The sequence below is a fragment of the Lingula anatina genome, chromosome 1 (assembly GCF_051362555.1).
Source record: "Lingula anatina isolate TDL-2025a chromosome 1, LinAna3.0, whole genome shotgun sequence".
Taxonomy (NCBI): domain Eukaryota; kingdom Metazoa; phylum Brachiopoda; class Lingulata; order Lingulida; family Lingulidae; genus Lingula; species Lingula anatina.
This window is the reverse complement of record NC_141767.1, coordinates 44,441,560-44,468,181: the sequence shown is the minus strand read 5'-3', so window position 1 is coordinate 44,468,181 and position 26,622 is coordinate 44,441,560. Positions and strand designations below refer to the sequence as shown.

The following is a 26,622-nucleotide window of genomic DNA, read 5'->3' as shown; positions in this document are numbered from 1 at the left end:
ACTTATATGCTTAACATGTCTTGGAACAGCTGGGAACCAGTTTTTGATCAGTATTAATGGCAGCACTGCAAATGCTTAATTACAGAACTAATATTGATGTTCGTTGTTTTTTTTTCTTCAATTAGTTTCTCAGATGGAGCTTACATAACCACAATTGCTGGTTTTTATTAATATTTATGTTAAGAAATAATTTAATTACATTAATGTAACATTATGTAAGTTTATTGAAACTAAGTGCCTAGTATTTTTATTTTTGATAGAAATTTTAAGGAACATTTTATTCTGAGGCTTATGAGAGGTTGATGGTGTTATCATAGATAAATCTTTGCATGCCAGCCATTTTTTCAGTTATGTCAATCTAATATTGAATTAAATTTATTAAAATGGGGGATTTTTGATGAAAACAATTTTTTTTATGCAATTGAACTGCTAGCTCAAGTATTTTGATTCCATCGATATTGGTACCTCTGAAAGCATGTCAACCTTACCAAACTAACAGTTAGCAAATAAAAAGGTCAATGCCATCTACGGTTAATTCCCTGTAACTTTTATTGCACTTTGGGACTTGACTGTAAATAAGATCAACTTTGTTACTTAGCTTCCACATTTTTCCAGATAACTGAAGCCTTATCCTACCTCCACAACACAGAGACGTGCCTGCATGGAAATGTCTGTCCATCTTCTATACTGATCAGCAAGAGGGGAGCATGGAAACTTGCAGGAATGGGCTTCCTCCAAGTGGCCAGGGATGGGAAGGTGCATATATAGTTATATAGATTTTAAATATATAGTTACATGCATTAAAGAGAAAAAAATCCTCATCACGCATTTGACATTGATATTAGTGAAATATAATCATACCTATAAAGTCTTGAATAGATTCCATGTAAAGGCACAGCTAGGTTCTACTAGACTTTGTATTTAACTTGGTGGTATACTATTTTGGAATCACCCTGTACTTCTGGCAGTCAGTTTGCAATGCTGTGAATTGCATGATAAATGTTTAAGCAATAACAAACTTAATGTTGTATGTTAGTTTACGTGATCAGCAATTGCACCTGGGAATAGAACATCAAAAGAGCACCAACATGGATTGCCAAGATGTAATTTGACAGGAGATTTTTCACATTATAGCCATTATCTAGTTTTTTTTTTTTTTTTTTTGGGGAGAAGCACTGACACACATTACTTTAAATTTGATGAGATTCAATTAATTTGAACTGTTCAGAGCTTGTATAAAACTTGAGCAAAAAGGATGTGTACTGAAAGTGCGTGAAAATTGCTCCTGTGACATTTGCAGCCTGCAATACACTTAAACTTTATTTACCGACAGTTTCAGGCGTCATTTGCTGTTCATTCAAGAACCACTGGGTTTCAAAGCATAATTTTGCCGTAAGCAACATAGCAGGAAGCAAATGCATCAAATCTACAAGAATATGCCCTCAACTAAACTAGCCACATGCCTGCATTTTTGACTTTTATTTTTCCATATTATTCAAGGTATCCCGTGGCTAATCTTTCTACTAGTAAAAAAAAAAAAAAAAAAAAAAAACATCAATAGACCTGAATCCTGTATAATACTGATGAAATTTATATAGAATGGCCAAAGATTTTTATGTGACTTTGTGACTTGATTCAGCTACATTTGTGACTTTGTGACTTGATTCAGAGACAGCCAGCTACATTTTGTTTATAAGTTAAGAATCAAAGTTTTATCCTGGATCAGAGTAAACTGTGATATTTGGTCTTAAAGCCAAGACCAACTTTTAACTTCTTTAAGAGCAAATGCTATAACAATCTCTTAATTATTGCAGTCCCCCTCACTTTTTTTTTCACTGCAGGAATCTTTTATGGCCAATCCCTGGACCAATAAAGCTTCAAAAATGGTGCAACCGGACCTAGATTACATTGCCCCTGAGGTTCAGGTGGACAAGAGATGTTTTTATGTCAGTGATATGTACTCCATGGGGATCACCATATGTGCCATCCATAATGGAGGCAGGTCCCTGGTGAATTCCATGTACAACCCCGCAGAGTATACCAAAGGAATACAACTGGTAAGAATGACATGGATATTTGCAAGAACCCACGACCAAAATGCTTAAGCAAAAGGCTGTCATAATTGGCTGGAAAAGTAACTCAAATGGCAGAATCATGTTTAACTTTGCATTTAGTGATTGTTTTTAGTACCTTTGGGAGCATCTAATGTTATAGATCCCCACTTTACCCATACTACAGTGTCACAGGGTTTCTGTTATTAGATATTTGGTTAAAAATAACATTTCAAACAGTGTTTTTGACTACTAGTAGAGAAATCTTTTTTTAACTAAATGGCATTTTTGGATCTTTTTCAGATGAAGATTTCTTACAAATATAAGATGTAATTGATAGCGTATGAATTTAAACAACATGATTTCAATATGCCCTTTCCAATGCGGGAACATTGTCGTCTGACTTTTTACTTTAGCAGGTCGCCTTAAATTCCCTTTTGAAGTAGTGCTGAAAATGATATTCATTAAGATGACCCTTGAAAATAGTTTTTTGGAATATATGTATAATTAGTGTTATTATTTATTTACTTTAAAATATTGAGGTTACTAAAATATACGTGTATATAATATGTGGTGCATGTATGGTGATTCCAGCTGTCCATCTCATTTGGTGATGCTGCCAGCAAACTCCCAATCCAGTTGGTAGAACCAGTGGAGAAGATGATTAATAGAGACATTAGATACAGGCCAACAGCAAGACTCTTCTCCTTGGTACATGTGTTTATGATCCGTCATTCATTAAGATATTGATTCAAGTACATTATTTCTTGTACAAATGGGTAATGGTTGATTTATTAAGGATGGGGTACTATGTAATGCATCTGTTTACTCTAAATTGACCATGATGGACCTTGGATATAAAATTAATGCAAAATGTCAAGATAATTAATGTGAAGTTAACTTGAAGGAGCGATGCTTTAATTTGTCACGTTAAAGGATTGATAATTATGTTTAGTAATGTATCACATAGCAACAAATAATGTTCCTGTTATTTGGCAATTGTCACTTTAATTTTCAGTACAGGCAATGTTTTTTGGCTAGGATTTTTTAAAAAATAGCATAAAGACTAATACCTTTATCAATAACTGTCACATAATTATTTAAAAGACTCAAACAACATTTGTTCTCTTTTAGTTGAAGTTCTTCAGCGACTCTGTTGTATCCTGCTTAAGCTTCTTGGACAGTCTGCCACAGAAAGATGCTGGAGAAGTTACAACATTCTACACAAAAACTTTAGTTGACACAATACCAAAGATTCCTAAAGTAAGTACAGGTGCATAGGTCTTTAGTAGCTGTTTCATTGCAGTAACTGCAGGCCTCAATATCCTCTATAACAAGTACTATGTTGGAATTAAAAGGCCACCATTGGCAGTATATTTTCTGTCACTTTACCAATCCATAAAATCCTTGCCTGCCCAAATTTTATTTCATTTTATTATTTTTTGTGGTTCACAACTTGTATATTTTTCAAACCATTTTCAAAATGTCTCACAAAAAATTTCAATATGCCATGTCTATACCCGAAGCTGTTGGGAGAAACAGACAGATTCAGAAGTGGCTTAGAATGCCTACTGTGCTGTAAGCATAATGGTTACCCTGGATGAAAAAGAAAAAAATCTTCATTCCATGTGTAAATAAATGCATGTCATTACTTACCAGTCACGTCTTTTGTGATGTAACAGGCAGTAAATTGTATCATTATTACTGTGCTTATCTAATCTGATGCTGTCTTTGTGCATCATGCTCTGGGAGGCTCACCTATATTATGCAGTATCAACCATTGCTGCATATTTAAAATATGGAATCTTGTACTTTATTATATGGTCATAATCTGTGACTGTGACTTAGCTCTCAGTTGTTTTTGAAACCATGCAAAATTATTTAATTTTCTTAGGATGTGATATTTAAGCCAGAGACAGAAAAAAATATCCAAAGATATGTCTAGAACAAATGTAATCCAAGTTACAGACTGAATAAATATTGAACTGAAATGGGCGCCCAGCTGTAATCCTTGATAAAATAAACCTTGTTTTTTTTATATTTCCAGAAAATTTTGTACCAACATGTCTTCCCCTTCATCAGGGATGAGCTGTACACAGAGAGTGACAAGCTAGTCCACGTCATCCCACCGCTCATTGCTATTGTACAAAATGCATCTAGAGAGGAATACAGGTTAAAGCTGATGACAGAGATCAATAAATTGCTGGCAATGCCCAAAAATGCCCTAGTGAGTAATCTAACTGATTGAGAAATGTGATAATGTACATATTCCAGTACAAATGAATATGAAGGAGAAAATTTAGAGTCACATGTGAGCAAGATATAAGGTACATTTGTACATTTTAATGTACCAATATCATTGAATATTCGAAACATTTTTTCAGTGCCCGTGTTATTTCCATATTTGTTGTTTACCTAGACAATAAGAGTATGTTGACATTAATGGAAATACCCATAAGAAAAATGATAACATAAATATAAGATTCAAGTAGATATTTGCAATTGGTTTCATAAAATGTAAGCCAAATGCTGATACATTTAAAATTTCCATTTTAGGTTACCATAGCCTTGCTGGAAAAGTTGGACATAATATTGTTCAAAACTCCCGTGGAGGCTCATAAAATACAAGTGCTTCCAATTCTCTATAACACTCTGGACTCCAACAATTCTTTAGCAAGGGTAAGTTGTACATTCAAGTGCTTCCAATTCTTTATCAGGAGTGCTGAATATGTTCTGCATTATTTATCTAATACTTATAGATTCTTCTTGCTGTTCACTTTTTGCTCCAAGGTCTGTACATTTTCTTATTTATTACACCTTATGATTCATGTAGAGCTGCTTACAGGTTTATACTGAAATAGAGGGAAGCTCTTTCTCATCCATAACAAATATATTTCCCATTTTATGATGTGATATTTATGAATTGTTTCCTCATATCAGCTTGGTTATGGAGTACATTGTTAGGTGCACACAGAATTTGTACTTGATATATTATACTAGGCAATACCAACATAAGGAAAAATAACAAAGAAGTTGTTTATTGCTATTTTTCAATTTTTTTGTACATTTAAGTCAACTGCATATTAATTGTAACAGTATATTTAAGAAATAACCAGTAATAACAATGGGAAACCAAAACACTAACTTGAAAAAAAGGAAGTAATATACAACATTTGGATCACTCCAAGTATGGGTGTTAATTTTTATAATTAGATTATATACGATTGATACTGTAGCTTACCTGATTCTGTATCAGTGGTATTTTATGTTTACCAAATATACTGAGTGGAGTAAATATTTTAATACTTGTACATCTGTTAGCACTCAACTAATCAAATATTAAATTGGGGCAAATATGATAACATCAGCTCAGCTTCCTTACATGGTATTGTGGCATGTGTGTTTAATGGATCCACTAAATGCAATTTGTGCTTTTAGATCGTTTTCACACACCACACTTTCATACACACAAATAAAAAAAGAAAAAAACATTATTTTCGTATAAACCAGTTTAAGCCATCTAATGCATTGCTTCCAGCAAACATTTTTACAATTTTCTCTCAGTTTTCTTATTCTAGTGGATGACAAAACTAAAATAATAAAATATCATTTTCCGAGAAAAAATAGAAGGTAAAGACACCAGTGTCTTAAACATGGCTTAAGTTTTTCATGCCAGTTTTCTTGTGCAATTTGTCCCTAGGAGGCAGCCATGAATGCCCTAGGTGCTATAAAGCAACATCTGGACGAGGATTCTATTAAGAAGATGGTATTACCCAGAGCAAAGGCAATCTTCAACAATGCAAATAATGTCAAGGCAAGTTGAACAGCAAGCGCAAGTGCTCCATTGATTTTTTTATTCTGTGTTCAGAGGGAAAATATATTGGATTTTGATAGAAGATTTGTTTGGTGATAAAACCAGTTTGTTTCATGAACTCTGTTTTCATTCCTAGATAAATACAGTTGATATCATATTCTAATTAAAGGTACCTATATTTGGTCATAACCTCAATGCACACAATGTAACTGACAGGCTTTTTTTTTTTGCATTTGAAAAAAATTAAGATATTTGCCATAGAATGACTTTCATTGTAACTTTTAGCCTACTTGTAGCAGGAATACACCAATTCCTAAATTCATAATGGATGATAGACACAAATAACAGGAGGAAGTATCCTTTCAGGTGAAGATGAATGCCTTGATGTGTATAGATAGGTTACTTGACCGTATGGACAAGTCAGTAATATCTGATAATGTGATACCATTCCTAACAAAGATAGAACCAGAAGATCCAGAAATAGTCATGGCAATAACAGGTGAATTAGAATAAGAATTCTAAAGTGGATATTTATACAGGTTGTTTTGATCTCCTATTTTACACATCTTTGTTATCCACTATCAAAGAAGTATATGAAGTATATGAAGTACAATGTATTATTATTCACATGGTACTTGCAAATATTAACTGTAAAAGGGGAAAGATGTTACTGATTGTTAATTATGCATCAACATGATGGCTTCTTTATTATTTTTATATAGATAGCATATCATGCCATTTACAATCACAGCAAAGTATCCTTTCTATAGTCATTTGAGAAGAAAAAAAGTGAATTAAAATGAGAATGACAATAGAAAACTAAAGATCAATCTTTAATATGTGACTCTCACTCTTGTTATCCAGGTATATTTCGCCACATGATGACAGACAAGCGCTGTGGTCTGACACATGCTCTGCTGGCTCTGCAGGTGATGCCGTCTCTTCTTCCGCACACAACTAATGCCTTACTAACCATGGAAGAGGTGGGTTTAAAGAGATCTACTGATCGAAATGGGCAAAATCGTGGTGTAGCAGCTCACTATACCTAATTGATTCAGAGTCCTGCAAATCCATTTCTCTGATTGTTTTGTGTACTTTGGGGTAATGGTAGATGACAAAGTATATGCAGCATGTTTCTTCTAGCTGGCATTGTGATTTAAACTTAAGAATTTGGAAAATAGATCACAAGCTTTGTACAGATATATTTGACTGTATATCAATATTTAGAGGTGAGTCTCATTAAACAGCACATTATCCCAGTATAAGACTGCTACACATAATGAAACTAATAGTGTTGTGTAACATTTTGTTGTAAGATTGATTGCTCCCAGTTAGTATTGATTGTGTTAGGTGTGCTGATATGTGTTGATAATCTCTGCCCCTCTGGGTGCATTATAGTTTGGTGTGCTGATGGACTTGCTGAGGGATATGTTCGATGCCATAGATCGTAACAGAAGGAACAAGATGAAACTTGAAGCTATGCATGATGATGAGACCATAAGGTAAAAAAGAATTAGATAAGTAATTGATGAGGTTCTGGTCCCCCCTCCCCAACAGGCAATTCTCTTTTGGTTGGTGCAACAAGCCACATTACATGGTTGAAACACTGTCAAACATTGATGTATGCATTTACAGCAAATATTTAGTATCATGTTACCTGAGAAAAAAGTGTGAATTTTCTCAGAAAAAAATTGACACAACCTTCTTGCACAACAAAAAGAATTTCCTCTTCAATCCCCACAATATTTCTTTCATGCTTCAGCTAACATTTTACTGATGTTTTCATACATTGTTTGCTTTTTTATAGTGACAAATCCAATTTCTATTCATTTGTTGTGAAAGTAACAATATCTTACAGGCTTATAAAGAGCAGTTAGATATTAATATTTGCCAGATTTTTACCCCAGATTTTTGTGTATTGCTTAAAGGCACTTAGTGAGTGTTAGACCTGTATATAACAAATATTTAATTTGTGTCAATTTTAATACTTTTTGCTGAAGGTGTACCATGTCCAAAGTGATTCAGATTAATAATCCATAAACCTGATGGTAAAAATTAGAAATGTAGAACTCGAAACCAGGCTTATAGATCCTAGTTTTCTGAATGATTTTGGATAGACTATATCTTGTAATAAAGGGAAAATTGACCCCCCCCCAAAAAAAAAATAATAATAATAATGATATTAAATTTTTTTTTTGCTATATGAAGGTCTGATATGCATTATATGCCTTAAAACATTTATGTTTTTTACCCATGATACCTTATTATATCAATAACCAGTAAATAGAATTTAACTTGTGCAATGCATGCATTATACTTAGTACCCATACCTATGAAGTAGTCTGAATTTGCTCAAATATTTGTTAGTTTTATTTAATTCATATTGCTACACCAGTTTAACACTGCTTTCAGTTGTTAGTGACCATAAACTGCTAATCTTAGTTTCTCTTTCCTACTTACTTGATTATTGGAGAGGGTGGATAGAGAAAAAATCCACTATTACATGTAACTTTAGCAAGAATGACAGCCTTCCACCTTGCAAAAGAAACTTTGGTTAATCATCTGAAGGAAAGAGAGACTCTAGATCAGTGTTTTTACAACCAACCATTTTTCAATCACCACTTTGTTTTGTAAGTTGCTTTTGAATGATTTCTCCCTAACATTCCTTCATTTAACAGCAGGAATCATAATAGGTCTGCTAGCGATGGCTATCCAGAGCAAGAACAAAAAGTTGTAAATGATTTGATGCCGGTCAATGCCCGGCACTTGAGAAGGTATCTCTGAGTCTGTAGATGTGTTCTCATTGTTGTGTTGTTCTGATGCAGGCGAAGTGTACTGAGGAGTTGTGGACAGCATTTTTGGACATGAGAATGCCTGCCAACAGAGAGAGTGTTTTGAAATGATTTATAAGTTTTGATTTGAATTTTATGGCATGTCAACTATACTTCCTTTTTCCTATACTTTGAGCATGAGGTTTTTCTAATTTTTTGAATAACTACACTGTAACACACGTTTACTCTCCAAAGCCCATTGCACACAGTGGTTAAGTTTACTGTGTCAAATACTTTTAGTCAATTTGCCCATTTGTTAATCTCATGCCTACCTTTTTGCTTGACACTTAGACCCCATTCCTATAGACACAATCGGTCTACATGGATCAACCCAACTCTGTGGGGACTGTCAGTGCAATAAGCTTAACTGAATGACATACCACCTCTTGTTTCCCACTTACTCGTATAATCGCCAGCTGTTATTCAATTAAGCTGATTGCAGACAGCAAGAGTCTCAGCAGATTTGGGTCCATCTGTAAAAAAAACAAAGGTGTCTTTGGGAAAGGAGCTTTCGAGTGTATGTTTGATGTTTTCAAAGTACTTACATGTAGAAATAATCTGTACAGGTCTACTTTATTTTAAGCATGCTTTTGAATATTTGCCAATGTATTAAGCTAACGACTTCTGTTCCATGCATTTATTTTCAATGTTCAGTTACATGTATAGTCATATAACTTGCAGAATACACAAATGTATATCTGTGTTCATATGCTGCACACTTTGTAGAAGTTTTGTTTCTAGCACAGGTATTTCTACATTTCAGTAAAATAGTACTTATTCGTAGGAGCAAGTTTGTTTCAAAGTTTTTTATTTGGAAAATGATAAGTCATTGTTTCTCTGAAATGGTAATGAAATTACAGGGAGGGAATTGCAATTTCTTCCTGTTACAAAAAAAAAAAATAAATAAATGTAGCTATAATGTTCAGCATGATGGTCAGTGTAATTTATGAATATAAAGAAATTGGTCTTTACCTTGATTGGTTCACACTGACAGAGGAAAAAGGTGTCTTCTTGCACCCCTTCAGTGCAATACTGGTGTTCTGTATACAGTTTGTCCATGTCCTTTTAGCAGAGGTATTTGATCTTCACATACTCAATGAGCAGAGTTTGACATACAGAGCACAGTTTAATTTGTTTGTATGGCATGTTAGTTATTAATATCAGAGCAAACTAAATGACAAATAATTAATATTGATTTGGTATTAATTTTCAAGATTTATCAAGTATATATTTTTTTATTTTTTATCTAATATGCACTTTTCAGTAATGCTTCTTGGATTGTTATTTGACAAGTGAATTTAAAACATTTTTATTTTATAACTGTATGATTTCATATCATTTGTAATGCACCTTTTTATCAAGTGTTAAATGCCAAGTGCTTATTATTATGAGCCATCATTTTTGTAATATGAAAAGAAATTTTGTTAAAATTTTCAGGGGATCTGCACCAAATATTATTGGTATGCAACGTCATCGAAGTGCAGCTCACATTGATGACATAAAAAGAAGCCGCGAGAAAGACCACTCGCGACATTTCCTAAGTGTCGACCATGTCTCACATCCTAAAAGCAGGACAGGTAGGGAACAAGGTAGATATATGGCTTTTGTCAGCTTTTTACTAATTTAGAGCTATTTAATCACAGGTAATGGGGAATTTAGGTCACTGTAAAACAACGGAAAGAAAAAGAGAAACCTATTTATTTTGAAAGATTGATTTTTTAAGAATATGATAGGCCATGTTATATTACCATGTGAAAATTAAAAGTTTGTACCATTTGTATTGCTTTTTTTCTTTTATATATTATATTATATGCTGTGGTTCATCAATTTGGATATCTTTGAATCACATGATTGTAATTTTTTTAAAACCTTTTTAAAATTGAAAATTTCATTCTGTTGTGTTACAGCTGACCATTGGGTTGGGTTTCTGGTCTGGTAATTTTCCAGCTTGATTATTAACATGATTATGTGGCAGGGCAGATTAGCAGGAATTTTATAACATTGTGTGGATTTTTCTTAGAAATCACAATGATGATTTGTACACTTCCTGTGTTTTAAAACATGTTTTTCTCTAAGCCTTTTGTTTTAAATATCTCTGGGATGTATTTTATAGCACTTTGAAAGACATTCCCAAACTTGTTCAAATAAGTGACATTAAATACAATTAATGAATGAATGGCAACAAGTTAAAAGAATGTTCAGATCATCATTGTTTAATTCAAAGGTCATCCACTGTTGTTCACTATTTGTTAATTATGGTGGATTGGTAATAATTAACACTAATGTGTCTCATTGTTACAGGGTAGAAACATCTCAGTGGACTGTGTGTTTATGTATTGTTCAAAATACTTAATATGCATGAACGATGTTAACTTCAGCATGTCCAAACAATGATCTTTATACTGTTTGATTTTATAAAAAAAAAAATAGATAAATAACTGAAAATTTCCTCTGATATAGAATGGAACCATGTGTGAATATGTATATACTGTATACTCTAGATCTGTACAAAAAGTTGCTGAAGATTCTAGATAACACAAGAAAGTTACAATGTTTCTCTGCAAAAGTGCCTCAATTTCATCCTTTGGCTATTTTTTACAGTGCAAATGTGTTACCTTTCTGAATGTTTTCACATCTGTGAGCTAGCACAGTTAAGATCCAGTGTCATTTCCTGTATTATTCTGCTGCATATTCACCATGGTCTCACTGCATCAGTTTCAAAGCTAGTATATTACAGAAAACAGTTGGTAGATATATACATGTATGTCATGTTTACTTTTTTGGCTCACACTAACATATAAATTTGCACATGACTGTTAGTTATTATATTATAAGACGACAAACAATTTAATTTGCTCTGTTATCGCTGTTGCTGAAGATACTTGTACCTTCCCTTGTCTATGATTTTATTTTAAAGAAATGTCTGAAAGTATGCAAACGTATGCAGTTTAATATGTATGGAAGTAGTTGCATAGAAAAGATGAAACTGAAATGTAAGATTTGCTTACTGCATACATTACGCTTCCAGTGTTAAATGTGTGTGCTGTATGTTCACCTTATCACCCAAGTAGCTGGTCAGTGTCTTTTTATTTCTGCTTGATACTAGCCAATAATCATAAACGTGAACACCGCGTCGAATTCTATATCGAGGAATGTGAAGAAGAACAGGAGAATCATTCACCAGGTCAGAGTTACTATAAAACCTCTTCATGTTTGCGACATTTGTTTTCCTTTTAGATGAGACCAAAGTCTCCATTTTGGGATAACTACATTTTTTGAGAAATATGAATGGATGAATAGTGCTTAGTAAAAATATAAGGATAAATATCAAAGTTTTCATCTGAAAGGAAAAATCGGATATTTTGCAAAAATGAGGTTTTATAGTAATACAGTTGGGTGCATTTGTCATTTTGTTCACTTCATTGCTTTGTATTTCACAGATTTGACATGAAACTTGGAGTGGGATTAAATGTAGCATTTCCATTTATATTGTGATTTATATTTATTAAGTATTTGTTTTTTGCATATAAGACTTCATTTTTATTGGACTCTTCTTTTGTGTTGGTTTATCACATTTTAAAGACAAATGACAAATCCCTGTAGCTAAAAATTTGAAGTAAAAAAAAGTTTATAGAATTAAAAAAAACACATGAACAAAATCAATGAGCAAAATCAATGGGAGAAGCATGTTTTGACTGGGCTATCATTTTATGTAAAGCTTTCACCTTGATTCTGCTGCATGACTTTTAATGTTTATATCCATTTTAAATACATATAGTTTGTTTAAAAGTTTTTTTTCTTTTAGATGAAAATGGCTGTGCATCTTTATTGGTTGTTTATTATGTGATATATGTTTTGTACATGCGTTTGATGCTGATAGAGAATTAACTTAAAAATTCTCCAACAGGACACAAATCACAAAGAAATTCTAACCCACATGCATGTTCATATTTATTTAAAAGTCAAACAAGCACATGCACACAACACTCATCTATTTATGATAATTATTTATTTTCTGAGCATGTCATATTTTATAATTCATTTCTGGTCAATAACACTCAAAATTATGTCAAAGATAGTATACCCAAATCCATCTTTTCTGCCTTTCTATACTTCCATTTTCTACTTGTTCATTTATTATATAGATCTGTTCTCACTTCAACCTTTCAATACAGTGCAATATCTTTTCAAACATTAAGCTTTTCTTCTGTTCTATATTTATTTTGAGTAAACACATATTCACCAACATTGAACATTGATATGAGCATCAGGGTAATTGATAATTAGATTTGATGCTTTGGCAGTTTCATAACTAGTATTTGCAAGAGGAGGCAATTACATGTACCCTCTTACCTAGTCAAAATAATAGGAGATTTCAACATATTGCTATAAATTGGTTTCTTCAAGCTGTTCTTAACTAAGAATATAGGCTGTTGCATGCCTATGCATGATACATGTACCTGTAATTTGCTGCTCCGTCACATTTCCATCCAATGCACTTGAACTACAGATGTTTATGAAATTAAAAATCACCCCCCTTTTCTCCTCATACACTTACCTTTAGAGACAATTTAAATGGGGTATGCATCCATGAATGTATTCAAGTCATTATTTTGTTACATTTGATTCCTTCAGCTCCCAGCACACCTGAACTGAAAGACAGACAACGATTTACAGCAGCTAGCCCAATATCACAGCGCAGGGTGTCAAACCATTCCTCTGTCAATGCAAATAAGGTATTTATACATTTGCCATCATATGGATGTTATGCTATACTTCTAGTATGGTTCTTCTTTTATTTAAAAATGAATGAAATTCTGTATGATACATTTATAATATTTACACGTCATAACTGATTTGAATTAATTACTCCTACGTATGCACTATATTGATTCTTGTTTTTCCACATTTTAGTTTTAATTTTAAAAATACCAATCATTTGACATTGATAAATATTTTTAATGATTTGTTGCATTCACATTTACCTGCCTCGCAAAGTTCTTTGATAGTTCCTCAACAGAACAACATCAGCCCCCCCCCCCCCAAAAAAAAAAAAATTATGCCATGCATTACTGTTAGAATGTTTATTATTGTTAAAGCACATTGTACAGGATATACAAAGTTGATACATAGATATCAGTGACACATGTTTAGATCATCAAGTCACCAATAGAAAGACAAAAGGATTAATTTCTGTGTCCTAGTTTAAAGGTATGAAGTGTGCTACATTATACAATGGTATATGATGTACTAGTATCAGTGTTTAGCTGCTGGAGATTGTAATCCAACAGAAGCAGTAAACCTTTTTGTGGGGATAGTACCGTACATTTAGGCCTAAAAAATTAAATATTGGAAGACCTGGCAGATGCACTTTAAATTTTGTTCAAAATTTATACAACATAGAAACCAAGACACCAATATATTAGATTCAATATGACATGTTACATTACATGTACATGTATTAGTCTAGTAACCAGTACATTGCTGTAAAATATATTAACCATATATTTACAAAATTTACCTGTTCATTCACATCAAGTTATGTTTGTTTTGTCCAGTCTTATGTGTCCAATATAAACATTTCATGGCCTGTACCATTAGAAAGAAGGAAAGATGATCATGTGCACTAACCAGTTGTCTAGAAACCAGTGTTTTCTTATCATGTTAACAAGGATCCAAATTTGCATGGGACATCCTGCTTTTGTATGCTTATAGCTTTCAGAGTACTTTTATACAGTATATTTTGTATAAAAAAAAGAAATTGGTATAATGACCCTGTGATTTGTTCCCATTTAAGCATCGGAGTATGATGGTAAGGGGAAAACACGACCACTTTCTCTTGCTTTGGTCCTGCTGGCAGTGTTGTCACTTGCTTTATGTACATTTACATGTCAGATATAGAATTTATAGTATTTCAATTCTTGCTTAGATGGTAACAGGTGAATAGGTTGTGCTAGTGGTTAAAATGTTACAAAAACAAGTTTCAGAGATGAAGACTTACTGCATACCAGTTTGCAAAGGGAATGCATGATGCATTTTTTATGCAATTTGTCTGAGTGCAAGATGGGGATTATGCCTTGAGAGAAAGAGATAGAAATAGGAAAGTCTTTAGGGACAAAAAGCATGAAATATTGATATCCCTGCTCTGCAAGTTAGGGGGAAATAAGAAAATCTATTAATACGGGTGTTAAGTAAATAATGTGAAATTAATTATTTTGTCAGTTCATCAAAGTAATTGAATCTCTTTTATGTAATTTTAAGCTAAAAAGTAATGATTAATCATGTTTTTTTTTATTTCATTTTTGTCCTTTATTCTTTATTTATTTAATACAGAAGGCTTTGGTACTGTCAGTGTTACAGAAATCTGAATGTTTAGCATGAAGTTTTTCTTTAATTTCTCATTGAATTGTTTATTGACATATTATCATTAATTTTTTTGAAAATTTTTTTCCCTAAAATTTGCTTTTTGCTGTATCAGTCACTGTTTATTATACAAGCACCCAAATATTATGTGCTTAGAAATTGATTAGTAGATAATAGAATAAAATTGCACACTTTAAAAAGTGAATGCATTTATTCTGTATAATTACTATTAGTGCATGGATGTATGCATGCTGCCATCATATATTGTCATAGTTTAAGCTATTGACCATGGTATGATGTCATAGCAATGGCATTTAAATTATGATTCACAAAAATAACTTAAATGTTTTATTTAAAAAGGGGGTGGGTGAAAAATAGAATCCTCATTGATCTTTAGAATTTTTTTCTATTCTTGTGCATTTGCATGCTTTCAAAGATCAACACTGATTATATTAATAGCATTTTTTAAAGATAGATCAAACCACTTCACAAGTGATGTAAGGTTATAGTTGTGCAAGCACTTCAAACATTTGAAGTTGATATGCAGCATATTTTCAAAAAAAAATATTCATTTTATAATTTTTGTCTGTTGGTTTGAAAGTACCAATTAAAATTCCCAAACCAATAGCCATTTGATTTTTTTTTCAAACTAAACTTTAAGTCACTGGCATGTTTCATGTGTCTCTATGTATTAACAGTAATTATTGCTAAATAACAACTAATAGGATACCCAGTTGTTTGTCCTTAATTTACTAACACTTATAACAACTCTAGAAGCCCAAATGTTCACAGTGCAGTAATTGTAGCATCTGTACATATATATTATTAAACTTCTAGTTTTCATAAATAGTAATATTTTCAGTCTATTGACCATACTAGCAGTGTGTTGAAGTGTTCTGATGACAACAATCTTGCATTCCAATAGTAATTATTTACCTTTATGATAAAAAATAATCAGCATATAGTTATTTGAGTATGTAAAATTGTAATATTTTCCATTTAATATGATAACCTGATATATATATATATATATATATATATATATATATATATATATATATATATATATATATATATATATGTATGTTATAAATAAGAAATCATTGTCACCAGCAGGAATGCAGAGATCCTTGTCCAAAAAATATACTTTTGCATGTAAACAGATTTCATTTGTGACTACAACAAACCTGCTGTGTCTCTTTTTATATAATTCCTTTAAAAAAAAAAGAGGCAACATTTGTTTTATGTGTGTATCACGTCTACTCTGTGTTGGTTGGTGGGTTGGTCTTGTGTCTTTCAACATGGTATCCTCTTCTTTTTTTTATTTTTATCACCGTGTCAGGACCTGTCTGACCATAAGCAATATAGTCTGGTCCCTGAAGGCCCAATGAGCCCTGGGATAAATCTGATCCCGGATGATAGCTCAATGGGCTTCCCCCGACGCTCCAGTACCCAAAGTTTGGGCAGCCCTGTTCACCATCGTTTATCAGTTGATGCAAATGGCAAACCTCGACGGCACAGTGCAGGGCCTGTGGTGGTACCTGTAAGTCTCAGGAGAATCCTATTTTTTCAATTTTCCTGATCTTTCTGTGTTGATATTGATGTGAGAAGTCTAATCTGATATTGCTAACTACTCCTCTTACTATCATTACTACAGTGTAGGACCAGTATCCAGGGATTGTAGATTTAGTGTGTCAGTATGGCCTGTGACTACATGTACTAGTCAAAGACAATGAGGCATTTTCATGCATAACAATGCCTCTTTGATACTCTAAATGCCAAGAAAAAAATGTTTTAGACCCTAAAGCTGCACATTATGATTAGAGAATGCAATCCATATTTTGTTTTTGTAATAAAATACGTTTGATTTTATTTTTATGGATAAAACAGTTATTTGCCTCTCCCCTCCCCTTCTCCCTCACCAGTACCTCCTGTATTAATCCACTTTCTGGTGCACCTTTAAGTCTTTATGTGTCTTGTTGCACATTTCCCTTTTTTCAAGCCCACAACCCCTGGATCTGGTCCCCTGATATAATTTTAACACTAGACAGTTTTGTTTCTTTGTTACCTTCTTTCATTTAACTTTGAAGCTTAACTTAACCTTGTATAACATTTTGAGTTCTCTCACTTGCTATCTTATCTCAGTCAGATATGTACTAATTACATGTACATTTGATGCAAGTTATCAGAATAATGTGATATAATCTTTAGATGTAAATTAAAAGATATATTTTTTTCATTTGTCAATTTGGGATATTCTAGGGCGAAATGAATAAGCCACACTATGGAAGTGGCTATTTTAATCAAATGACCCCAAATACACCACGGAGATCCCAGCCTAGTTTAGCAAGTCTCAGCAACAGTGTGGTAAGTGGCAACCTTGCTTGGTAATATTTATTTGGAGCTTTGGATAGAGCTATGGTATCTGTGTACATGTACTTCATGTCTATACTTCTTTAATCATTTTAAATACCACCACAACACTTAATTGTACTGAAAGCTCAATTAAGTGGTTTCTTTTTTTAAACCTTTTCAACTTCTTTTTTGAGAAATATGTCAAAATTAAGAAAAAAGATATTGAATTTATAAAACCATTTATTGTGTTTCACCATTTGGCAGAGTCTTAATTTTTTATCAGCTCTGGGCCAAATTGAATTTGTTAAAGCACAATATAATATATGCACATGTACTTAAACTACAAATGACTGCTGGAAACTTTGAAATGAAAATGTTATGCTTCTGTCTACACATTTCCTTGCATTGCCAGTAATTATCTGATAAAAGTATGGTTTTTATATGAATGTATGAACTTGAATGAACTTTGTATATGAATGGTTGATGCACCATTGTGCTTTTATTCCAGCCTAGATACATGAAATAGCATGTTCGTGTTATAGGAATGGTAGGATAATTGAAAAAAATCTACAGCACCCTTAGATTTTGTTAATTCGAGTGTGTTTCTGAGGTTAAAGTATTGTCAAAACTGTCGTTTTCCCACTTTTTTTTTGTGATCCCTTGAAAACTGAATAGAAAAGTGTGATTTTGATTTAGATTATTGTGTAAACTCTGTGTTGTATATATCTGATTATGATCTCTCAATATCTCTCTGATACTAACTTCACTTCTATTACCTTCAGTATTCTAAAACCATCAACGAAGACTGAGGTATCTCATTCTTTCAATTATGTGAGAGTAGAGATACAGCCGATGCTTCATGTTTATTTCTAGCAGTTTTTTATCACCCTCATTAGATGAAAAAGTCAAGTTTAGACATTCTATTGCTAAGTGAAGGCAGCACGTTTAACACACCTAATTAGTAACTAATCAGGATGCTTCATTTGCAATATAGATTTTTTTATTTCAGCGCATGTTTCATAGTTATTCACCACAATTATTCAGCAGTTTCATTTTTTTTTTCATTTAAGTGTAACATTTAATAGTTGAATTAGGACTAAAAAATTTCACTTAAAGAGCACTCATACCTGCATCATAATATAAAGTGCAAGTTGAAATTAATAAACACATTTTAATGGAACCCCCCTTTGACTATTTTTATTTATTTATTTATTTATTTATTTATTTATTTTTAAGTGCAAAATATATTTCAAAGTCATGTTTTTTATTGAAGAATGCATTTTTTATGTCAAAAAGAAAAAAGCATAGATTTGTATTATTTGTAGAACATCTTTTACTGAAAGTGCTATACATGTAGCTGAAAAAATTTAACGTGATTTGTAAGGAAATTAATTTCATTCACTTTTTAAAAAATAATCATTCATGAAAATGATGTGAATTTTTCTTCAGTCAACAGCTAATATTGAGATAGGTTTTACCTCCAATATTTCCAATATGTTGACTGAAGAAAAATTCACATCATTTTTATAGCTTAACACAGCTGATGAAATTCTTCTCTGAATCACTTATGAATTTGTCAAACCCGAATCTTTCATATAAGAATATCTTTCTAATCCTGACATTGATCATGAGAATCTGCTTTACATGATTTTTGCTGTTGAGCTTTTGATTATGTGGATCTATATTGCATTTTTTTAATTCTATAGTTCTAGCTATTTCTGTGTATTTAGGTTGTGTTTTGCATATTTGTGGAATGCTTTTTCTCTAGGTATTTTAGTGAAGTGTTTCTGGTGTTTAATTTGTTGTTTATAAAAAGGAATGAAGTATTAAGATTATGCTCTTATGAAGTGACTATGTGTAAAATGAGTATAAAAAAATTAATAAAAATGACTCTTAATATGTTGCTCCATTGTACTGCCTTAAAATCCAAAATGTCTTAAGATGTATTTCAGAATTTGTATAGAAAACATATGGAATGATATTCATATGTCTTCATTAATGTATATTTGTGTTTTTCAGATGGCCCTTTTCCAAAGTAAGCTCAATTATTAATTCACCCTCTTCATGGAAGGAACACTCGATGTGAAATAAAACAAAATGAAGTCATGGAATAGTGACAGGAAATTTACACAGGAACTGGAGAGATGTAGATGGTTCTGTACAAAATGTAAAAAGATATCAAACCTGAACTAATTAATTGAATTTAAAAATGTGCTGAGGATGAAAAAATGTACAAGTTGCATTGGATTTCCATTCTCACTTTAAAAAGATTCTTCACCAAGACTTGGTTTTAGGAATGCAAAGCTAGAAATGGACCCGGAAGGTGCACAAAGCAAATTGACTCTGACGTGAACAAATCTGTGCCTTCTTAGGTTATTACTTGAAATCACTGCTAGACTGAAGATTCAGCTTCGCTGTCACATGGATAAACAACAGTCTTATATGTTATAGTATGGAGACATTAAATTGACTAGGTGAACATCTTTGGTGACTTTAATTACATGCATGCATATTCAGGGCATGAACTCTGGGCAACTTGTATGGAATCCTTCTACATTTAATTTAAAATGTGTGAAATGGGCATGACTACAAGTGAATATAATATGTCATCTGAACCATTTAGTTAAGAAATTAACACATGTAGATAGAATGTACATTTACAAGCTTTTATTTTACATTTATAATGATTAAGTGTTAGATCTTTGTAATTGTTCCAGTAAGAGTACTACTCTGGCAGAGACGAATTGCGTTCTAAAAGCCAGATGATGGGAAAAGCTGTCAAATTGCTACAGTTGTGCTTACAGTAATATGTCCCACAATGGGAAATGCTTCTTGGCATCTCTTACACACCGCTTGCGTGTACATGTACCCTGAAGTTAAGAGTGGCTTTGTTTTCAAATTTCAGTGATCATCGATAGATATTGGTCAGACATTTGATTGCCATCGTAGAAAATGGAAAATGCACTATTTATATGTAAAATAAAATCACGGGGTGGCCACATGCCAATAATTTTTAATCATTCTCATTTGAAACGATAATGCATGTTGTATTATGTTCTTACTTGTCTTTACCTATACCCTTTTCAAGTCGTGGGCTACGGGTATCGGTATCAAACAAAAGGAGGACTTTGGGGTCGTTGACAACTAAAATTATTGACAAGCGCGCCCATTATTTGTTTAAGAGATAAAAAGTTTTTGTGTATAACATGAAGATCTCAGTGAAGTCTGCAAACGTTAGTGCTTAACTTCTAGACAATAAAAAGCAGCGTGTATTCGTCCAATGTCCACTAAACGTGTAAAACCCCTCTGGTTTATTTATTTATTATTATTATTATTTATTTATTTATTTATTTATTTATTTATTTATTTATTTATTTATTTATTTATTTTTTGCTTTAGGTTTACACAGAAATTTACATTTTAAAAGTGCAGTAAAATATCTTCTAATATGTGTAGGTTTTTATTTCATTCATCTTTGTAATGTTCTTTGATAGGGGAGTACCCTGAACTACGGTGACATGAAGAAACGAATTTGGAAAGGCGTTTTCTCAAGCGAGTGTTTTTTATTTATATTAGCGTATTTAGCACCAAAAACGCGTTTATATGTAGTACAGTGCAGTAGTTGTACTAGTATGAGGACATTTTTTGCTTCGTTTATTCGCCTCGTGTCCACAGATGGTGTAAAAAATGTGTATCGGATATCCGAAAATGCGAGTATATTTCTTGTTTATTTCAGCTTTTTGCATCGTTGAAATTGTAATTGGATTTTGAAATGAAAATAAAAGAAATTACCTTTTTTATTCCACGCTTTGTCGTATATTTTGTACACCAACATAGGTTAAATGTATTGCACTAGCCTAAAATGTACCCGACATGTTAAATGGAGGCCTTAGGGAAAAGAAACAATCGTAATCAAGGTCTATTTTCTAGTAGGCTGCAGTTTGCCCTAAAATATTTCTCGATATCATATACTATTAGTATGAATAGTTATGAATAGATGACACTTATAATATTACCGAGTAGAGCACTGTTGTTTCGATGTGGTGAAATTATACAATTGCTTGAAAAATGTCCCAAAACGCTCTCATGACGCCACTTTACTCATTTCTAACGTCAGTGGCTCTATGTCTTGAAAACGAAACTTCAATAACACTTGGTCCGGACACTTTTGGCATATCGTCTTGAATAGGTGGTAATTTATTAACTAAAGCAGTTTTTTTCGCTGGTCCCATCTTGGGGTTCAACATCCGAGAAGAATTCTTTGGTTTTTTCTTCTCACTTTTCATCTTTGCCTGTTTGGCGTACCCCCCTTCTGCAACGACCACACGTTTATTTGACTCTCTATCCAAGGGTGGCAAGGTGACTTTGAATCTTTCTCGTAGCCTTTTATAGTGCTTCTTTCTCATGTTAAAAAGTCTTGCGTCACACTGCCTCTCAGTCTCCTTTATTACATTCTTAGCCTGGCTGATGTCGAGGAGAATCATTTTCCGTTTTTCGTCAGCTCGAATAAAAGCTTTGGCTTCCTGGTCGAGTCGCCACTCGAAATCTTTGAGTTGACCTGTGTGAGAAGAAGAAAAATAGTAAAAAAATCTGTGTGAAGGAATACACATTCCTTTCCTTTGAATGTGATATGTCAAATATGTTTAAGGCAAAGCTGTAAGGTCACATCTGAAAGTGTGTATCAGAGCTAGTCTCTCTCGAGAGAGTAATATTTCAGCTAGCGCCCTGTTAATATTATTATTTTTATCATATCTTCTCACAAATCGAAAACATGAACTCGAAAAACAGGTAAATTTATCTTTAAAAATGAAATGATCCCAACCACCATCCACCACACTATCAACTGACGCTATTTTAGAATAAGAAACGCCGTACTGTCTAAGTTGCCCTTCTCTCTGGTCAATTGACTTATCATCCTTTTAAGGTCGGTTTCGGCCATATTATCTAAGTCTGTTTTATTCTTTATGTTGGCTTTTTGGTTCCTCAATTTTTCGGCTAACTGCTGGATTTGTCTTTCAAATTGCATGTTGATGTCTACTTGGGTCTCATAACTGCAAAATAACTGCGACCATGAAAATGAAGCAAATAACTGACAAAATACCAGATTTAGTAACCCCGCCTCTTGCTGTGAATGCAAATATTATATTTTGACGTGGTATTCATGTTAATTTATTGAAAAAAACGCAAGTTAAAACAAGATACACGTAACAGTATGCGGTGTTTTACTATTATAGTGGTTTTTAAGCGCATTGTACATACATTTCATTTGCTTTTTAAAGCTCCACATTACTCGGTACGTAATAATTATTAATGCAGTTTGGTGATGTACCGCCTTGTGTATATACATATACTGGAACATGTACATACTAATATAAGTATGCATAACATTTCAAATGGTTGTTTCCATGTGTTTTTTTTTTCTTTCTTTCCCTCACTTTATTTGAAACAAGTTTCGCGTTCAAGTCTACTCACCGTATTTTCCACTCGTAATCATCATGCATGGCGTTATCGTAACGTTTCTTGAGCTCGGCCACGGTGAGTTTCCATTCGTCCCTCGATTGCAGAAGAAGTTTCTTCATTTCACGTTCATGTGCAAGTTCGCACTTCATGCGGGCGACAATATCTCTTTCTCTACCGGCCATTTGCTTTCTTAATTACTAATCACTCCATGTTATGGAGACAAAGCGTTACTGTTATCAAAAGCCCTCACTTCTGCATTTTACGCCCTTGCTTTCTTTTCGTCATGGAAACGACTGTGACGCTAAAAGAAGTTAGCAACTTTCAACGTCATAAACGACGTTACGTCCAATTTTTACGCAGTCCCACTCGGAATGGAATTAAAAAGAGACGGTCATTTTTAATTCAATATATCTTTTATTTTTATTTACTTTTTTTTGCAACTTGATGAGCGTTTCGAAATGCCGGTAAACAGACCAACCTCCCTTCTGTCTGTTTGGTTTGAGGGAAAATAGACATTAAGATAAATACTGTAACACAGCATTGCCAACTTCCCTGAAATCGCGGGATTTGGCGTTTGCATGAAGACAGTTTCATCTTCATGCCATACAAGTACCAAAATTAACTGTCTATTGTTAAGAAGTGTTTATAAATTCGTTGCCTGTATATAGAGCAACTTAGTACATTCCTGACATGATTTAAGTCGTGTGAGAATATTTGGCGGCCGTAGAGATCGTTTTTTAGATCTTATTTACTTCTGACGATGTGTTATCAATTTTCAATCTTCAAATTAAAAAAAATGTTAATTATATTAACATATAGGCGGCACTTGTCCACAATGTTAACTTGGTGCAGTTATACACTATTGTTCAATCTAATATGAGATTTTCTACAGGTAAATATCTACAGTACATTATTAATCATTTTCAGTGATTTGCACTGTTTTTGTGACGTGCCTAATCCAATCTGTTTCTAAAATATATCAATACAAAAATTTTGCATGATATGAAAAATGTTACATTTAGATGCAATCCCTTACAAAATATATGGAAAATTCATCAAAAGACAAGCACATTCCAATGACAAAGATATATAGTGTTCCCGTCAAAATGTCGGTAAAATATCCTGTATCATCGAACTGCAATGTCACCATCATAATTTCTACCTTATTAATGCTATAAAAACTGTTCTAGCGGCACATTAATTAACTCCTCCTCATCACTACTCCATTCATCAGCATTAACTTGACTAGTTCTACCGACGGTTTTTCCTTCACCTCCATCATCTTTCCCTGGATGTTCATGCTGATAGAGAGCCTCTTCCACAGAGTCCCTATCTGCTGTCCATTGCAATATATTTCTGTCTAAGGACCCCGAGTACAGATCATGTGTATTGGGGTGAATGGCACAGGACGTCACCTGGTGATAGTGCCCACGTAAAGTATGATAGCGCTCTCCACTGAACATATCATACACTGCCACATCGGCAAACTCTGGGACATAGACCAGTGTGGGATCACAAGAATTTGATATGGCAACTTGGACTGATTTCTCATTCTCATTATTGATCTTTCCATAGTTGACCATAGTGTTTTTCCCATTTGAAGTGTTCCAAAGTCTTAACCTTTCATCAGTGCCAAAGGTTACAAGGAAGAGACCATCGCTGGTGAAACACATGCCGTTAACTGCACCACTGTGTGCTGTAGATGCTAGAAAATGAAGATTATATATATCAAAAATTCATCTAAGAAGCTTATAAAAACAGTAACAAAATTTTTCATTCATTCCATTTTTAAATTTAAAAACTGTATGTACAAAATTACAAAATACATGTGGACAGAAAACACCTACTTTGTTCAGAGCTTCCACTTTGTGATGCTCCATTATGTTGATCTAACTTCATGAAGCTGCCTTTAGCACTCCGTATGTCCCACAGCAAGACTCTGCTGTCTGCCCTGAAATTAAAAATATCACCATAAATGACTTATTAACAGAACAGCAGCATCATACACATTGTTAAATGCAAAAAAAAAAGAAACAAAAGAAACAAAAAATATCAATTATCAACCACTTTTCTTTTTTTTTTCATTACTAGCTACAATGGGCATAAACTATTGAAAGTTATATTTGCCCAATGAATCTGTCAACACAAACTAAAGATAAGACACACAATATCACTGGATAATTTATTAATCTGATCATTTTAAAAGAAACCATGACAGGCAACTTACCCTCCACTGGCCAGTACATATGGCTCACGTGTTGACCATTTCAGAGTATACACAGTCCTCCTATGCCCCTGCAATGTGTGACTGGCGGAGCCTGATCTGAGGTCAATTAACTTGATGCGCCCTTTTATTCCGCAGGCCACCAGAGTGTGTTTGGTTGCTATTGGTGACATATCGTGACAGTAGACGCTGCTGTCAAACTCATAACTGTCTGCTGGCTGCAACAAATGGCTTTGGACATGAATTGAAATGTATGTATGTGTCTATACCACTTTGTATGTGCTGGGGAGGTGTGTGTGTGTGTGTGTGTGTGTGTGTGTGTGTGTGTGCATGTGTGTGTTTCCATTTAAAACATATTTCATTTACTGAACAGCACCATCTGTTAAAGTAGAGGATATTAAAACAAACAATCATCTGTGAACTAGGTACTCACAACTAATGCATTTGCATCCCATATTTTCAGTTTTGAATCCATCCCACTGGTCAGGAACATGCCTGTGTCTAAAGGGTACCACTGTGCAGTTTCCACGCTCCCTGAGTGTGCATGAGTGGACACATTCTGCCTGCCCCTTCCTATGGGACGTTTTACGTGTGCCACACATTTGAATGTGTATTTTAGAGATCCTGTTGTATTATGAAGATCATGAATGACAACCTCTCCACTTGAACTTCCAGATAAAAGGCTAAAATGGAAAGTATTAGATAATGGAATAAAGGTCTTACACGGGTACCAGTAGATCTGCAGATTTAAATCATATGATGGCATAAGAAATAGATTTTTGTTGCACTTGCCAAGTATGCAATGGTTCAAAGTTCCACTGGAAAATTACATGTAGTCATCTAAATTATTTCTTCTCCTTGTAATTATAGTCATATCTCTCAATTTCCTTAAAACTCCAAATAATGATTTTGGTATTCCTTTTGAAAATGATTTTGAACAAAGTTCCATTTTACTTGACAGCTATCCATAGAAAGCATATCTGAGACATACCCATTTTGACAACACTTGTTAAGTGAAGATACTGTACATGTAAGTGTAAATGTATTTTGGCAGGATGCTTTCTTTGCTCAATTAGCTAGGGATAACTTTTAATGGGCAAGAAAATAATTTGAGCAAACAAACAAATATTTCAATACTTACAATCTACCTTCGGCCGGATCAATGTCAAGAGACGTTACGCCTCCTCTATGAACTTCTTCCAGATCTTTGTATTTGCTGAGACCCAAACTAAAAGCCCTCTTCACCGTCTCCGCTCTACTGAGAAAGCTTGGAGGATAGATTCCTTGTTCTCTGTAGGCTAAATAACCCACCAAGGAGGACATTGTGGTTCAGTATACATTATGGACTTAACATTATGATTTCGTATGTTTTGAGTGACAGAAAAATGTACAGTAGCCACAAAAAGAGGGCTTTTAATTCATAGGATTCTGCTGACACAGAAGTTGTGTGTACACCAAATTGTGTGACCTTCACCTTCCAACGCTATCTACTAAGCTGTAGTTCAGCTTCGGCATAATTTAAAA

General features: G+C 33.4%; 3 protein-coding genes across 16 annotated transcripts in view; 1 reads left to right on the top strand and 2 right to left on the bottom strand.

Annotated features, from left to right (window-relative positions):
* The window catches only part of LOC106168470 (SCY1-like protein 2), a 58,871-nt gene extending 37,657 nt beyond the window's left edge, over positions 1 to 21,214 (top strand). For 6 of the 14 annotated variants that reach the window (XM_024074261.2, XM_087002501.1, XM_024074264.2 and 3 more), the window contains 16 exons: positions 616 to 756; positions 1,842 to 2,057; positions 2,646 to 2,762; positions 3,186 to 3,314; positions 4,099 to 4,278; positions 4,608 to 4,730; positions 5,752 to 5,865; positions 6,232 to 6,364; positions 6,730 to 6,848; positions 7,264 to 7,367; positions 10,134 to 10,285; positions 11,803 to 11,880; positions 13,332 to 13,432; positions 16,402 to 16,602; positions 17,322 to 17,426; positions 19,434 to 21,214. In XM_024074261.2, coding sequence (XP_023930029.1) covers positions 616 to 756; positions 1,842 to 2,057; positions 2,646 to 2,762; positions 3,186 to 3,314; positions 4,099 to 4,278; positions 4,608 to 4,730; positions 5,752 to 5,865; positions 6,232 to 6,364; positions 6,730 to 6,848; positions 7,264 to 7,367; positions 10,134 to 10,285; positions 11,803 to 11,880; positions 13,332 to 13,432; positions 16,402 to 16,602; positions 17,322 to 17,426; positions 19,434 to 19,466 — 2,046 coding nt within the window. In that variant the 3' untranslated portion in view covers positions 19,467 to 21,214. Of the gene's footprint in view, positions 1 to 615; positions 757 to 1,841; positions 2,058 to 2,645; positions 2,763 to 3,185; positions 3,315 to 4,098; positions 4,279 to 4,607; positions 4,731 to 5,751; positions 5,866 to 6,231; positions 6,365 to 6,729; positions 6,849 to 7,263; positions 7,368 to 10,133; positions 10,286 to 11,802; positions 11,881 to 13,331; positions 13,433 to 16,401; positions 16,603 to 17,321; positions 17,427 to 17,922; positions 17,962 to 19,433 lie in introns of all 14 variants that reach the window. The other 8 variants (XM_024074271.2, XM_024074270.2, XM_087002529.1 and 5 more) reach the window with 8 other exon arrangements.
* LOC106168465 (coiled-coil domain-containing protein 169-like) lies at positions 21,194 to 23,212 on the bottom strand. The gene is made up of 3 exons (XM_013547508.2): positions 22,887 to 23,212; positions 22,290 to 22,465; positions 21,194 to 21,972 (listed from the first exon to the last, which is right to left on the bottom strand). Exons 1-3 carry the CDS (start codon positions 23,054 to 23,056, stop codon positions 21,512 to 21,514), a joined length of 807 nt encoding a protein of 268 aa, XP_013402962.2. The 5' UTR covers positions 23,057 to 23,212; the 3' UTR covers positions 21,194 to 21,511.
* Positions 23,213 to 23,268: 56 nt separating this feature from the next.
* LOC106168472 (DNA excision repair protein ERCC-8) lies at positions 23,269 to 26,592 on the bottom strand. Its single transcript, XM_013547541.2, has 5 exons — positions 26,240 to 26,592; positions 25,532 to 25,781; positions 25,102 to 25,316; positions 24,722 to 24,825; positions 23,269 to 24,579 (listed from the first exon to the last, which is right to left on the bottom strand). The coding sequence occupies exons 1-5, from the start codon at positions 26,419 to 26,421 to the stop codon at positions 24,047 to 24,049; spliced, it is 1,284 nt and encodes a 427-aa protein (XP_013402995.2). The 5' UTR covers positions 26,422 to 26,592; the 3' UTR covers positions 23,269 to 24,046.
* Positions 26,593 to 26,622: the final 30 nt, after the last annotated feature.